Genomic DNA, 16,843 nt, shown 5'->3' on the forward strand with positions numbered 1-16,843 from the left:
CCAGATAAATTCAGATTCAAGTGACATAATTAAATTATATTTTTGGACTTTCTGTGCTTCCATACAGGCTGCTCTTCATTTACGTTTGTGTGAACTACATTCAGAGCTTAAAAATGTTGTAGACTAGAAATATAAAGTACCATAAGTACAAGTACCTCAGAATTGTTGTGCTTTAGTAAAGTGCATGGATCAGATTGGATTTTAAAAATCACAGAACAAACATGAATGAGTTTGACAGTTTTATTCAAATACAGAGGGTGCATATAGAGCATCAGTTGCAGACACACGTCCCCACAATCACAGTGTGATTAGAGAGTAAAAAACAATTCATAGTTCTGTATGTTATATTATTATTACTCTCTACCAACACCACAATAAGAGGAATGTGCTGTCAACACAACAACATGTCTGCGAGGACACGTTATAGCATGATGCCAGTTTCATCCAGGAGCAGATTCTGTACATACAGAGGGGACGTTTCTGTGTCATATCAAACATGGAGGACTGCGATGCCGCCTCACAGGAAGCATCATTCATCTTACACACACACAAAACAAAACAAACAATGGAGGAAAACTCGACATTCAATCTGGTTTTTAATTATTGTGCCCGTAAAAATTTAGATTCAGGAGGCCGGAGGTCGCTGTGTGGAGCGACACATGAAGAAAGGGGTTGCAAGCCAGCACATTGCCATGGTAACCAGGCAGGTTAAATGCCAGTGTGACAGTATGGGTGTGGATGTGGTCTTGATTAATTCAAGAAAATAATCAGTAGATTGAAAATAATTAACAGTTATGACTTGACAACCTGCTCATGTTGTCTGACTTTCAAAATCTTTCTGCGCCAAACTTTGTTTTATCCATCAACAACCTTGTTCTCAGTGCAAAGTGTAATTAATATTGCTGCAGTTTCCACTGAGCTCTGATGGTGTTAGAGGTCATATGTCACCTTTTTTTACCTTTTAATATAAAGAAATATAAAACCATTTCTGTCCCAACCTGAGCCTTTACATTATCTATCCCTTCACATCAGACACCACACAACAACACGGTCCACAGACAGGGAGGAGAAACGCACAAGTAAAATTAACACGAGGAAATAAAAGCCTGCAACAAAAGCACGGACTGTGAGACTTTTACCTTCACTGCTTTAACATCAAACACTCATTAAAAAAAAAACAACTTTTCATTGTTGCCTGCGCTTCCATAAATCCATAAATTTACATTCACGTCATGATAATCACCACTCAGAGATAAATGTTGTGTATTGAAAACTGATCAGAAGTCATAGTTTCAGGACAGATGTGAAGTTCTCTGCAACGGGGCAACAGTTTGAGCAACTTTGACCCAACACTGGGCAACATTGTTTCTGTAACTGTGACTCACAAAGACAAGAAAAAAGACATTTTTGATTAATCGAAACAACTACAAGCTAAGAGGAAATTAAGTGTAAAATGTTTTTGAATCGTTACTAAAATGTAGTATATATAAAATTTTTGCCCCAAATTGTAAATCTCATCACATAAGTATGGAAGCAAAAAAAGTCCAAAAGGATTTAAATATTTTAAGCAACGCAGTAGTTTTGACGTTTAGTCAACACTAATATTTATTGTGTAAATGTAAATACAACTCAATTTAAAGCGTTTAAATATATTTTATTCTGTAAAACACATTTTGTAGGCTATATATTTATAATCATGTATATTAACATATGTGGTTTTAATTTTCCACATTAACATTTTCAGGAAGGTAATTTCAAGTGGTGCAACTTAAAAATATGACTCAACTCACAAATTCATATATATAAAATTATGTCCAAATATTAATCAGAAACTATATTCAAGTTGCTTAATTTCAACTCATCACTTTCTGATTTAAAACCAGCCAAAAAAGATCAAGATGATAAATTAAAACTTGAACAACCAGGCAAAGTTCAACATCAGGTTATGTTGTTCAGTTTCAGTTTGTGAAATGTTGAAACTTAAAATGACCTTCTCACAAGTTTTAGAGGAAACTTTAAACCAGATAAATTCAGATTCAGAAGATTAAATTCAATCATAATTTTGGCCTTTCTGTGCTTCCATATTTTTTCATTTATTTTTGTGTAGACTACATTCAGAGCTTTAAAACATTAAATGCCACGTTAATGTAACTCCTGAACAACACTGTCACTTCGTTGCCAGTTGCTGGAGGTGTTGCTAATGTTGCCCAAAATGTTGCCCAGTCCATCGAAACCATCAGACATGGTTAAGTTATGTGCCTCGTTACTTTGCGGAGCCTCGAACACTAAGACAACAAAAGACTGATCAACAGTCGACAAGAAGCTTCAACACACTCGACTCTGTAACGTCAAACAGCGTCAACATAATCATCAGTATAAAGAAAGTAAACAAGGACGCAATTCCAAACATGAGATATGTAACATTTAAAAATCACTGTGACGAAATTATTGCCGGCACGGAAGACAAAAAAAAAAAACGACCATGAATATTTATTCAAGTTGTCAAATCTAGTCAGCTTCTATATTTACATTTCAGGATTTCATCTAAAAAGAAGAAAAGGGGGATTTACATTTGTAATTTTTGGAATCAAAGCCTTCATTTAAATTCAGATGCTGATGAATTTTCATTATTTGTAATTTTCATTACAAATCAGAAGAGTTTTTCAAACACAGGAGGGTAACATCAAACAAAAGCTTATTGCACACCCCTGCCAAAAAAACTAAAGGTTCATGTACTTCTCCAATAACATAAAAGCAAACAGTTCATAATGCAGTGAAGTCAGTATGATAAGTCCAATATTTCCAGTGCAAATGCGTCACTGCTGGTTGTTTAAACTGGGTTTACTAAAGAATTTAGACTTAAATGCAGTTTATGCTTTTGGAACACTTGGAGACTCCTTTTCAAGTGGATGAGATTTTAAACCCAATTGGGCTCAGTCACCAGAGGAACATGTTGGTATATACGTTTCTGCAAACCAAGGACACATCATACTTGTACATATATCAGTGTTTTCTTAAGTGACATATAGATATAAGCCAGCTTCGTCATCAGGAGGTGGAATGGATGGTCGATGGCGCGACACAAAGTCGAGACGCCTGCCAAATGTGGTTGCTTCTATTAACCCGTCAGGGAAGATAGCGCCACCAAAAGCGGTTGTTTCTTACTGAGACATCGCTGCGTTTCCAGCTGCTATTTTTATTTTTTGGCCACCAAACAAGGTTGTCTTTATCGACCGGTCGTTGTGATTTCATCGAGGATTGTGCCACCAAAAGCAGCTCTTTTTTTAAAGAGACATCTCTGCATATCGAGCCAGGATAGTGACCACAAAAAGCTTTTATTTTCCAAAGATATTGCTGCATTTCCCGCCGAGATCGTGCCCCTAAAACTGCTGATTTTAAGCCAAAACATGATCTTTTCGTAAACATAATGAAGTGTTTTTTTTAAACCAAACTTCAACGACAGCATTGTGTGTGTAATGTATCCTGTTTGCAGAAACATATGCTGCCAATATTTATCCTTGCAATTGGGTTGTGGGCATTGAACCTTGACACATTGTTTGGTAAAGATAGAAAACTGTCAGATACCAGAAGCTAGCATCGACTGTCTGGTCAGATATTTACATATTTTTAAACTTAAACCACTTTCAGCTTTTCTGTCATGAGGATTTGCATCTTTTCTTTATTTTATATGAAAGTTTGAAGTGTTAATTCATGTTTGAAGTTTGATTTGTGTGATGTAGAATCAACTTTGTTATCTGGGTTTTGATCCAGCAGAGTGTGGACACACGTTTCCATCCATCAATTGATTCCAGTTATTCATATTAGTTTTTATCAAAGTAAAACGCTGTTGACATAAATCTATATTTTACTAGTTATAGAACTATCTGTAGGAGGAATACTCCCTCTTATTTTGGTAATAGCAAATATATATCTTAACATTTGCACCTTAAATCTCTGGAATAACTCTTGCATAATAAGTGTTTCTTAAATAATTCAGTATTTGCAGTTTTTGGTTGGATTGGCTCGACTTTACTCACGTGGTAAAGTGTTGTCTTGAATAACCACTAATATATCTGGAAGTAAAAATAAATGCTGTAACGTCTCTCCGCTAATAGAAGTGTGGAGTGGCTTTAACTTTGCAGTCAGTGTGTGAAACTATAGCCTCGATCCTGAGAGTGCGTCGGTCGGCCTTCATGTGCCAATAAAATGTTGTCGTCCTGCCTCAACCTCAACATTTCGGAAGACAGTGCGGCTATTCTCCAGGCTTTTTACAGGAAGATATAAAAAGGAACTCTTCGGAGCAGCTAGAGGACAGAAACAAATAAAACATCATTTACAAAAAAAAATCCAAATGTAAACATAAAACTTCATCACAAGCAAAAAATCTGCAATCAGCACAGGATGGAGCATTTTAGGAAACAAGTCTTAAAGAGATGAGGGTTCACTCCACACGTTTCCAATGGTTTTAACTTAAAGGGTTAATTAATGCAGAAAATAAGGTCTTACACTGTGGTTAAAATATTTGTGAGGATTTTCTTGTGTGAACGTCATAAATATTATTTTGCCACAGATCTTATTTTCTCAATTAATCCAAAAACCCAGTTCAGAGCCTCCACTGGGAGTCTGCAGAGTGAATGCATGAGCTAAGCTAACGTCCGGGTCGGCCTACATAAAGACGTCATTGCTGGACGGTTTCTCTGCAGAGTTGCTGCAGTTTTAGTTGTTAAAAACATTTTCTGAGAAGCAGAAGTTTCTCCTGTTGCTCCAGTTAAACCTCAGAGCATGAAGCCAAAGTGGTGAACAGGTCTCAGAGGGTCTGGGTTAACAGGATAATGTCCAGGACTCGTTTTTCTTCCACTGGATTCCCTCAGGGATGTGTCCTTTCTTATCCTTTTTTGTTTGTACACGAATGAATATCAGAGTAATCATGCATCAAGATTTGTCCTAAAGTACGCAGAAGACTCTGTTATTGTGAGTCTTCTTCATGGATCAGAATATGATCATGGTCCAGTACTGGATGAATTTATCAATTGGTATTCCTGCTCCTTGTGTGATCACGGGGAAGCTGGTGTCAGCAGTACAAGTGTCTGGGCACTGTCTTAGATGACAAATTTAATTTTGACGTGAACACTGACGACATCTGTAAGGGCCGTTTCATAGTCGACGCACGCAACGCGAGCAAGCGTCACAAGCAAAGCACTTCCTTTCATAGTCAACACACTGAACGCAAGCGATGCGGACGACACTTGAAATGCAATACATCGCTCATGCAATAGGGGGTAGCAGCGTCACCGGTACATTCCGGCTAGCTACTGCTGTAGCTAGCTAGTACTGCTATTTTATTAGAGTACAGGGCACTAGAACTGTCATATAAATGGGGTATGCCCGTCTGAGTTTGCAAAGTTTTTCCTCCTCGCCCGCCATACTTCATACCTGCTTCTTCTGTGAATAACAAAAAGTGGTCAATTTCAAGTACGCCACTTGCATTATCACCCCTGCTGGCAACGCATGGTATTACACACATCACTGTGTCGTGTATCAAAAAAATGGACAACACATTTTGAGACGCAAGCACGCATCAGGTCGGCCAATGCGTCTTGATGCGTCCCTTTGTGTCGACTATGAAACGGCCCTAAGAAGGCAAACCAACGTCTATTCCTCTTAAGGAAGCTGAGGAGTTTCGATGTAGATAGGACGATCATGAAAATGTTCTATTCTGCTTTTATCGTGCTCGTTCATTGTCTGTTGGTTTGGTAATCTGAGCCTTTAAACAAGAACAACAAGTTGGAAGAAGTTGTTAAGCTGTGCTGTAAGATCTCTGGTGTTACTTTTAGTAACCTACATCTGTATGAAGAGAGGGTCACCTCTAAAACTCGGTCAACATCCCCTCCGTGTTGAGTTTCAGATGCTTCCATCAGGGCGGAGGTTTTGCCTCCCTAAATGCAGCACAAAGCGTTACAGATCATCCTTAGTCCCGTCTATCGCTTATCTTAACCAGCACTGACCCTTAATGTCCATGATTGACCTCTGACAGTGTTGTACTGGATACTGTGTGTCTGTGTTTTGTATTGTACTCAGGTGCAATGCGTAATAAATGTTTAAACAACAGAGCTTATTTTCTACAATAATCCAAAATCCAGTGGAAATATCCCATCGGCTTTTTGACGAAGGAACCAGGGTGGTGCTAACTTTAGCAAAATGTCCTGCAGCACTCTGTTCTGCTGTCAAATATACTCAAGTTACTTCTTTAATTTTAATGTAGGCTTACTATAGCCTCAGTTTGGTCTGTGCTGCTGTATTATGTTCAAAATGTCAGTAATATAATAAAAAATAACAACGTCAGGTCAGACTGGCGACAGATATGTGCTAGCTAACGTTGTTTGCTTGTCATCAACTCCTTGATCCTAACAGAATGTGGTAATTTCAACCACTGTTCATTTTAGAAAGGACGCCACAAAAAACACTTTTTTGTTGTGTTATTATTTGTGTTTAGATTAGTTCCCAATAAACCTTGTTTTCGTGATGCAATTCTGTCTGCCGGCAGGCCCGACCCTGGGAAAATGAAGGCTCGCTAATGTTAGCCCACTAGCTAAGCTAGCTCGTGCTGGGAGCAGAAACAGACACTTATTATCCATTGTCCTGTTAATAATCTAAACAAAGAACATGTTTTCTCGGTGGTCTTTCTGTAACGAGTAATGGTGAAAGTTCCTATATTCTGTTATGATCAAAGGCTTCATGACAGTGTTAGCTAACATAGCTAGCATGATAGCTAGTTGAAAAAACAAATGACTACTGTCTTTAGCTCAAATTGCCCCTCAGAGACATTCAAGTTTACCTTCCCGTACCTGTAGGTAGGTAAAAGTATCAGTAACACATGATCTAGATTAATTTATTTCGCTCATTGATTCATTCAGAGATGTTTGGACTCTTTAACGTGTGGTTTGCAGCAGGTTTTGTTATGTCGGTTTAGTCTTTGTGTTTGTGAACTTGAGCTCTGCAGTTCTTTGGCTTCACCCTCCACAGTTTAACTGCAGCAGTTTTAGTTACAGAAATGTTTGTAAAACTAAAGCTCCACTCTGCGTCTGCCTTCATTCAAGCGAGAGCATTAAATATTAAGAAAGGCAACCACTCACACCAGCCACACACTTACATATAGTACATACAGTACACGCACATACAGATAAGGATACACACACTCAGACACACAGCAGGTCAGTGTGTGTTCGTCTTCCTCTTGTTCCTCGATGTGTGTTGATTTAAAAAAATGTAAAACACCACAAACCTTCAGAAAGTGCAATGAAACATTGAACCCTGTACAGTGAGCACTTGGTGGTGTGAAGTTGAATGTGGGAGGCTGTTTACAGTGAGGAGGTTCATGGACAGGAAGTGACCTCTCAGGCTCCGTCCATCACCTCTTCCAGGGTCGAAAACCGTCAACGCGCCAGGTTGGTGTGGCTGGCGCTCAGGTCGCGACTTTTCCTCAGACGATTATTTCGTTCCTGGAGGGGAAAAATGTAGTAAAAAGGAAATTAGATTGACGTAACTTTTCAACTTTTTAAAAACTAAATCAGAATTTTCACAGAAACTAAATATAAATAAATAACTAAATGTAGTGCAGTAAGACCTACAATATTTCCCTCTGAGATGTCGTGGTGTAAAAGTATAATGTAGGCGAAAATGGAAATACTTAAGTAGCGTACATTTACCTCAACCCTGTAAGGACCACACATGAGTAAATGTACTTTCCACTGGATATGAAACATACCTTTCAAATTATAATTTATTCAGCTCTGTGGTGAAAGCTTATTTTTCATGTTGACTAACATTATCTAAAAGACATTTTATATTCAGGTAACTGTGAATTTTTTTTATCTAATTATATATAAATTACATCTCAGTGTCATTTTCCTCTTGAGAACAAATAAGAAATAAAAAACATTCTTCCTGTTAATGATTCATGTTGATTAGTCAAAATAATGACGGTGTGAAGTTAGTGTGTGAGTCACACTCATGTTGTGTCATTAGTGACAAATAATGCGACTCGGCCACAGAAACACATCAGCAGATCCTTGTGTGACACAGTTTATAACGACATGATAGAGACTGAGAGAGAGAGGAGTGTAAAAGGAAAGAGCGGGTCGAAAAGTATCTGCAAAAACTTCTTTATGGCTTTTTTAACCCTTTTGGTATTTGATTGGTCAGAATTTCCATGTGGGAAAAATCCAGGAAGTAAAGCAAACGTTGAAGAAGAGTACACTTGCAAGATAAATGTGACACTTTCTAATGTCACAATGGAGGGACAACTACGCAGGTTGATTGTAGCGCTGCTCATCGTGGACTATATTGCTGTCATTGATCATTTTAGTCAAACCATACAGTTTGAAAACGAGGCGCGGCTCCAACTAGAAAACAATGGTTTGATGCATTGGATGTGCTGAATGTGCATATTAAGGCAGTACAGGAGGAGGTGCACGTTAATAATCCTCCAGGACTGTAACATGCTCATGTTTATCCCAAACAATGTGTCATGTGACTGCAGTTGCTTCACATCCAGGTCGGAACACATTCTCACCACAAACCAACCGCACCAGAGTTCCTTTGTAAACAGACCAAGACCACCTCTTCAAGAAGGTCTCAGTCCGGTTGTTTTGGTTTACACCTGCCCAGACGAACCGCACTGAGGGGGCAAATGAACTTGAGTTTGACTGAGCCAAACCAAACAGGGCAGGTGTGAAAGCACCCTTAGTCTAGTCATCTAGTGGGCTGGATTGGACCCTTTGACGAACCCGCTGAAAAGCATTTTCAACTGAGTCAGGACAGTTTTAACTGTAACACACAATGTTACTTTTAATTCCTTTCTTTATAAATAAATAACTAAAATAAAATAAAATAAATGAAATTTAGTCAAAAAATGTCAGAAAATACAAAAAAAGCCACCCACAATTGATGTTCAGTTTACAATCATATATAATAGAGTATAGCATATTTGAAAAGCTTGAACAAGAGAATATTTTGCATTTTTGCTTGATAAATAATCACCTGGTTGGAAAAACGGTTATCAATATCTCATGGATTATCTGATAATATTTATTTTTAGCAAAAAACAGTAACATAAAGCTTTTTCGTCATTAATGACACTAAGCTCCCTTTTAACTGTACCTTGAATTGTTTTTCTTCCTTCCTGCGACTATTATAGGTCAATAAATCTCAATAAAACATTGAAAGACATCATATTAATTTCCTGCTGTAGAGTGAATAATTAGCAGACAGGAAGCTAGCTCAACGACACAGCCGAAAGCAAGTATGACACTGATTGTAATGAACTGTGTGGACCTCGAACTCCTTCAGAGAAATCTGGACCAGTTGGAAACCACTGCTTCAATAGAGGCATATTGGGATGTTTCTTAGAGATTGACCTTTGACTAACAGGGTATTTATTATCCTCCCGGTCACCAGCAGGGTTAAAGCAGATACTTTTGGACTCCCGACACTCGGCCTCCTTACTTGGTAGTGGTCACTCGCAGCCTTGTCCGTCACGTTAAGAACCCCCAGAGAGCTGGCTCGCTTCATGCTGCACCCAGAGCAGTGACATGCAGGGAGGTGGTGGGGTGAGGGGGGGTCAGAGGTCAGAGGTGAGGGGGGGTGGAGAGTCAGCTGTGAGGATTTTAGCTCAATGGAAATGTTTGTGTTGGTTAATGACATTCATGATATTTCCACACAAAGGTTAGTCTCAAATAAAAGTTCATTTGTCTTTTTAACGTCTTCTCATCCTGTTTGTGAAATTTAAAAAGTTAAATATGAAACTGTGGCACCACTTTCTAATATGAAACCCATACTAATGTTTATTTTAGCTCTTTGGTTCATCCAATAAAACCACAATCATGTGACTGACAGTTTGACTTTTGCAGTTTGTCGTAACTTTAATAAATATAGATAATTTTTACTATGTTTTGCTGTTGTTGTATTATAAAGTGAAAAACATGTGACCCTTATTGACATAACTGATCTTTAAATTATTTATTAACAATTACTGAAGTCATTTCTTACAGCTCGAACCCTCTGTAAAATGTTTCTTATTATAAAGTGGTACCAACATTCTTCTTTTTATCAATCAGCTGTTCATGCACACGCCAACATTCATGCCTGGAAACAAAAAACTTAAGTTCAGTGAAGTCACACTGCAGACACACGTCCATCCTGACAAGAAATGTGATCCAGCACTAAATCATTACACAATATAATAATAATATGTGATGGAACTATCTGATTTGTTTTCCTTTAAATGTGTAAATACCTAAGTTTCATGGCCGTTCAAAAACAAATCCACCAAAAGCATTTTTTCATATTCAAATTCAAGATTAAAAACTGGATTAGAAAAAAAAAATCTGCTGCATGTCACACCCATCTCGCTTTTCTCGCTCCTTATTCATAGATGGTTTAAAAATAATGGATGAAGCTACCATGACATCACCCCCTGGTTTGCGGACTCCCATTTTGAAGCCTCGAGTTCGGCCATCTTGGGGTTTTTTTGGAGCCAGAAGTGACCACTTCTGGGTGAGAGGCTGGAGCTGTACCATGTCCCATTTGCCTGATACGGTCGTTTTGGGGTCTTTACTGCTGCTCTCCCTGCTTTAGGCTTTCCACAAAGGCGCGTGGAAGATGCTTTCTGCGCAAGCCAAGGAAAGGCAGAGGCCCCAGTACAGAGCCATACTGCCAAATATAATACTGCAAATGGAAATAAAGTGTCCTTTGACTAAAGTGGTCCTGATTGATGGAAGGGAGTCAGCTTATAGATCACATGACTCCTTTCTATGCAACCAGTTGGTGAATCTCCTTCAGGACGCCCTAAACTGCTCTGGTCTGCCCACAGTTGCTGCTTCCTCTGGTAAGTGTGACGATACCATCAGATGGGAATCTTTTGTGCACATATGAAGTGAAGCAACCAGGCAACATTTTGGTTAATAGTTTGGTGCCAGACTTGCCTGATTTGACTTTAATGTTTAGATATTTAATAATTAAAATACCTCATTAGCATCTCATACTGGCTTCATGTGCTGGGGGGAAGATGTAACTTCCTTTTTAGGGAAAACTCCTGGGAATACATGTGGTGTTGGGATTTCGTATTTCCTGTTTGTCCCAGGTTTATTATTTTATTACTATAACCTATATAAACCTGGGACAAACGTCATGACTTGTTAAAATGGACGTGTCTGCAGTGACTTAACATCACCGATTGCTCATAATGATGATGATGATGATGATGATGGCAGTGACATCATTATCATCTTCTTCTTTAGGAGCCATGGAGAAGAGCAGCACAGGAAGAAGAATGGAAACCAGTGAGCACACAGATGAGGCATGCAAGTTCAAACATTCAAATGAACCAATTTATTCATAAATAAAATGTCAACAACAAAAACAGCCATGCAGACAAGTCTGTTTTCCAAAGTAACATTCACAAAGAAAAAAAAAATGAAAATAATAAATCCAGAGAAAGTAAAACTGAACTATATTTCAACATGAATTGAAATAAATAGTCCAAAAGCCACAAAATGCAATAAATAGGAGTAACTATTAGTGGTTAAAACAAACAAATAAAAAGGTAAATGAGTTCCACAGGCATAACAAGCATAAGGCATTTCATAAGCAGACATTAGTTTGTGTCTCGTTGCAGATTTTTCTACACGTCGCCCGTCACAGCGTGTGAGTCAAGTTGCATTATTTTCCCATTTCATCAGAACAGTTCTGCACGTGCTGCTCATTGTACAGTCAGAGTTACCTTTGGTTTCTACTGTAATCATGTTCAGGTTCGGTCACTACAAAGAAATATAAAGGCAACTGTGAGGATAAAAATCAAAAGCTGAAATATTCAAAAAATTAAGTCGTAACAGAGTAAAAAATTGAGATTAAAGGCACAAGATTTTGTAAATAAAGCATTTTTTTAGGAATGCAGCTGTTTTATTTTTTAAGTTTTTCCTCACTTTCTGATGTTTTTCTTGAGATATTTAAACTCTTTTTGGGGAGTATTATTCATTTTTCTCGAAATTTTACCATTGCATTTGACATATCAGAGTGTTTTTCCTCAAATTATTGCAAATTTGTTCTCAAACTATTGTCCTTTTTTTTTAATCTGCATATTGGACATTTTTATCCTCAAAATATTGCAACTTTTTTTCTCTCCAAATATTAGACCTTCTTTCTTGAAATATTACAACTTTTTGTTTGACATATCACAGCTTTTTTCCTCAAAATATTTCAACTTTTTTCTCAAAATATTATGTATTTTTTTTTTGCTCAAAATACCAACTTTTTCATGACATATTGTGCCTTTTCTTCTAAAAATATAGCATTTTTTAGCAACATATTGCGCTTTTTTTTCTCCAAATTACACTGCAGCTTTTTCTTGAAATATTCTTGTAATACTGTGACTTTTTCCTCAAATATTACACCTTCTCTCTTAAAATATTCACTTTTTTTTGACATATCACAGCTTTTTCCCTCAAAATATTACATATTTTTTTCCTCAAAATATTATGGTTTTTTTTTTGCTCGAAATACCACAACTTTTTGACATATTGTGCCCTTTCTTCTAAAAATATTGCATTTTTTTCTCAAAATATTGCAGCTTTTTCTTGAAATATTCTTGTAATACTGCAACTTTTTCCTAAAATATTGCAACTTTTCTCTCGACCTTTTTTTTCACTATTTAGAAAAGCTATGACATGTTCTCACAAAATTAAGCTTTTCCTGTCAAAAGTTTGTCTTAAATCTTTGAATATTAATCTAACTGTATTCTGAAAGTAATACCACCATTTAAAGTTTATTTCTACAGTGGCCCTTAAACTCACAGACAACCAAACCATGAAGAAGGAAAGTGTGAAACTGTACAGAGGCAGCGTGTGGACAGAAAGGTGAACCAATGTAATGGGGAAAAAAAGGATAAATGTGCCAGAAAAAGCTCCCGCCATCATCTCATGTGCAAACAGCTTCAGAGTTACTTCACCACCAGCAAAGTCGAGCAAATCCCTTCTTTCATTTTTGGTTAGTACGCCAACCAGCCGAGCGGCAGGCTGGAGGGCTGGCTCGTTCCTCCAGGCCTCCAGTGCATAAAGTGAGAGTCACCTGTCACCTGCGTCAGTCAGGTGTCTGTGGGGATAGTTACCCGGGGTTTTTGGGCTCGCTGTCTCGGGACGAGCCGCCGCCTTTCAGCTTGCGGACCAGCTTCTCGCTGCTGCGACGGATCGACGCTCGCAGTTTACTGAAGGAGCCGCTCCTCTTCAGAGAGCCGGAGCCGTCCTGATGGGAGATGTCACAGCGTTACACTCATTCATACACAGCCTTTTATACAACAGAGTGCACATACACATCCACACAAACAAGGAGTGAGTATTCTGTGTGTACATTGGCTTCAGACTGATGCACTGTTTGCCCAAATAAGGCCTTCAATAAAAATCCAGCATGTTGCCTGATGCAGATGATAAACTGCAGATGAGTCAAATTCAGGACATTCTGCTAGATTCAGTCAAATACGGGTGGCAGTTTTATAAACAGCGACACCAGTCAAACTCCAATACACACACAAACAGATGTGCATGATCTCAAAATGCAAAGTGTGCATACATGATGCAGTGATGCAGATGCACACTCATGTGCAAACCTGTAAAGTCACAAACTCAGTGATTTGTGCACTGTGCTTCCATCCTGCACACACATGGTTCACCCACACAGGGGATTAAACTTCTTCTGTTGAGTCTTCATCTACTGGTACATGGAGTCCTACATGACTTGAGCTATGAGCCTAAAATAACTAAAAACACCTGCATGGTGTTTATATTATTATTTATGATGTCCCAGCCCCCCCTTTTGACCGAAACATCTCTGACAGTCAGAACTGGGTTTTGACGTTTTGTCTGAGCAGACAGGAGGTTTTTAGATATTAAAACTTGACCTCAGACACGATAAAATATTAATAATTTAAACCCCAAACCAGTCAAACAATGTGTTTGTGTGTCAGAGTAATGTTAGACTGAGTGAAAGAGTCCAGCAATGAAAGAGGAAGAAGCTGATGTTGAAGCTGAGCATGCTGGGTACTGACTAAGGATAGACCGATACATCGGCCGGCCGATATATCGGGCCAATATTTGAGTTTTTTACTTGTATCGGCATCGGCCAATACGCGCGTGGGTGCGTGGATTTATTTTTCCCTGGCACTTTTTTTCATTTGAAAGTATGTGGTTAAGTTGAACAAAGCTGTTGAATCCTACTGTGTACAGTAGTTGTTGTTTTATTTATGCTTCAGCTTAAATATTTGTTTATTTATTATATTTATTATTATTTATATAAGACATTACTGGAAGATTTAAGAGCACTGAACTCTTTTTTATTTGAATGTATAATAATAATAATAATAATAATAATATTCTACCTGTTCTACCTCAACTTTCCATCTTGTTTTAGTATTTTTTACTGTTCAATAAATGTTTCTTATTTTAAACTTGAGACCTGTAATATTTGTTATCATTGTGTCATTTTTTTGATGTAAATTGAGGGAGCAAAAGCAGCATCGGCCCCAAATATCGGCTCAAGAAAATCGGCAGTCCATAATCGGTCATCGGTTAAGGGTGATGGAAAAAAATCGGTATCGGCATCGGCCCTAAAAAATCCATATCGGTCTATCCCTAGTACTGACACATACTCAATCTATACTTCTATAATCTGATATCATCTTAAAGGCCCTGTCACACCAAGCCGACGGTTGGCCTTCAGTCAAAGTTGGGCCATTGGTGAGCATCTGCCACCCTCGTCTGTGCGGTGTGTCCCACACACCTTGTCGGCATTTTTCCCACCGAATCAGTGTGCTGACTCGGCGTTGGCACAGTAGAGATCGTTGATGAAATTAAATCATTCTGACCAACAGTTCAACTCAGTGCATGAAAAGAGAAACGGAAGTAAGGAATGTAAACAAAGAGCTAAGGTCGAGAGGGAGTGAGACCAAAACAAAGTTGTTCCATAAGGTCAGATTATTTTTCTTTATCCACTGAGCTCTTTAGCAGAAACGCCTCCTGATGGTTTGTGTTATTGTTCACTGGCGTGTGGTAAATATGCTCTGTTCTTTCAACACTGGATTGTGTTGTTAATGTGCTAGCTGGCTAACTAGCATCAAGATGTTCCTCCAGTTTCCCTTTTTGAATGACGATTACAGACGACCGCCATCTGCTGGAGTTATTTCCTCTCATGCAGGCACAGAACATACATTCTTCTTGGCTGTCGGTTTGGTGTGTTCAGGTGCAACTTTTTGGCTTAGATGGTGATGTGAGATTGGTGTGTCAAGGCCTTTAAAGTACGGTGGTGGAAGAACCATTTTAATACCAATGTGTAAAAGCACCCTGTTACAAATGAAAACCCTGACTTTAAATGGTTACTTTTTTACCTAAAGTTCAAAAGTCTTAGCAACAAAATACACGTAAAGAACAAAAAGTACAAGTACTCATTTTACAGAATGGCCCATTTCAGAATCTCATATTATTGGATTAGAGTTAGTGACGTTTTAATATGTAAGCATCATTAATGCTGCAGCTGGTAAAGGTGGAACCATTTATAAGTACTATATATATATACTAACAAATATATCTGTCATAACAAATCATCATTTATTCGTTGATTGTGTATTTTAATTAATCTGACTCTGCAAAATAGCCAAAGCTGTCAAATAAATGTAGTGGAGTAAACAGTACAAGACTTTACTCTGAAATGTAGTTCAATAGAAGTATAAAGTTCCATAAGGTTTAGCTACTCAAGTGTCTCAAAAAAGTACAGAACTTGATCGGACTGCGTGATGTGGAGAAACTTAAATATCCTGTATATTTTTGTCCAAATGTCTCAATGTCAATATTGTAATGATAACAGAGCGTTTAAAACCAGTAAAAAGTCAACACTTATGATAGTATGATATCCAAAATCTGAGATATCTAGTCCCATATCACGATATTGATATAATATTGATGTATTGCCCAGCCCAAGTACTTGAGTTAATGTATATTCCAGCACTGCTTAAAGACAATATCTTTATTTGGGTTTAAAAATGTGCTACAAATATATGTATCTTCTTATTTTAGCATAAATGAATACCAAAAAGAAACACGTTTGAGAACTATCCCTTAAATGTGTTTCTATACTTGTAGCTGTCCGACAAAGCAGCGCGACATTTGTGGGATATTTAAAGTTGAATTGAAACTTGTAATGACAACACTGCTTTTAAGTTACCTCAAACATTTGCTTTTCTTTTAACTCATGGTAAGGATGTATCTGTGATAATCTACTAGGTTGGCGCATGATTAACTGTACATGAAAAACACTCCAAAAAATATTTGTACATTACAATCTGTATGACATCTATTGCTCGTTTGTCTGTCCTGGAAGAGGGATTTTTCCTTATCCGCTGTGAGGGTCCAAAGGACAGAGGGATGTCGTGTGCTGTAAAGCCTCTGAGGCAAAATGTGATTTGTGATATTGGGCTTTATAAATAAAATTGAATTGAATACTTGTACAACAGAAGCTCAAATGTGGGTTTGTTTCTGGGACCTGTCGGAGGTGTTGAAGAGGTAAACTCAAACGGTGGAAGTGTCATTATGAGCAAAGTCTCTCTACACAGTATGTAAACTAAACTAAATCTAAAATTTGTTTTAATCAGTTTCTGAGGTCAACAGTGAAAAGCTCGTCTTTTTGAGATTTGTGATGTTGGGCTACATAAATAAAACTGACTTGAGTTTATCTGAATTAACTTTCAGTCTCAAATTAACCAATGTCTGATGAGTAATGAATTAAGATTATCTCGAGGTAAAGA

The 16,843-nt window shown here is 37.9% G+C and overlaps 1 protein-coding gene across 5 annotated transcripts in view; it reads right to left on the reverse strand.

Annotated features, from left to right (window-relative positions):
• Positions 1–226: 226 nt before the first annotated feature.
• klc1a (kinesin light chain 1a) overlaps positions 227–16,843 on the reverse strand; it is a 65,253-nt gene continuing 48,636 nt past the window's right edge. For 3 of the 5 annotated variants that reach the window (XM_078175304.1, XM_033642743.2, XM_033642745.2), the window contains exons 14-16: positions 13,163–13,296; positions 9,505–9,571; positions 227–7,499 (exon numbers count right to left, since the gene is read on the reverse strand). In XM_078175304.1, the coding sequence (XP_078031430.1) occupies positions 7,434–7,499; positions 9,505–9,571; positions 13,163–13,296 (267 nt within the window). In that variant the 3' untranslated portion in view covers positions 227–7,433. The remainder of the gene's footprint in view (positions 7,500–9,504; positions 9,572–13,162; positions 13,297–16,843) is intronic. The other 2 variants (XM_078175305.1, XM_033642746.2) reach the window with 1 other exon arrangement.

This window comes from Epinephelus lanceolatus, chromosome 15 (genome assembly GCF_041903045.1).
Source record: "Epinephelus lanceolatus isolate andai-2023 chromosome 15, ASM4190304v1, whole genome shotgun sequence".
Lineage (NCBI taxonomy): Eukaryota > Metazoa > Chordata > Actinopteri > Perciformes > Serranidae > Epinephelus > Epinephelus lanceolatus.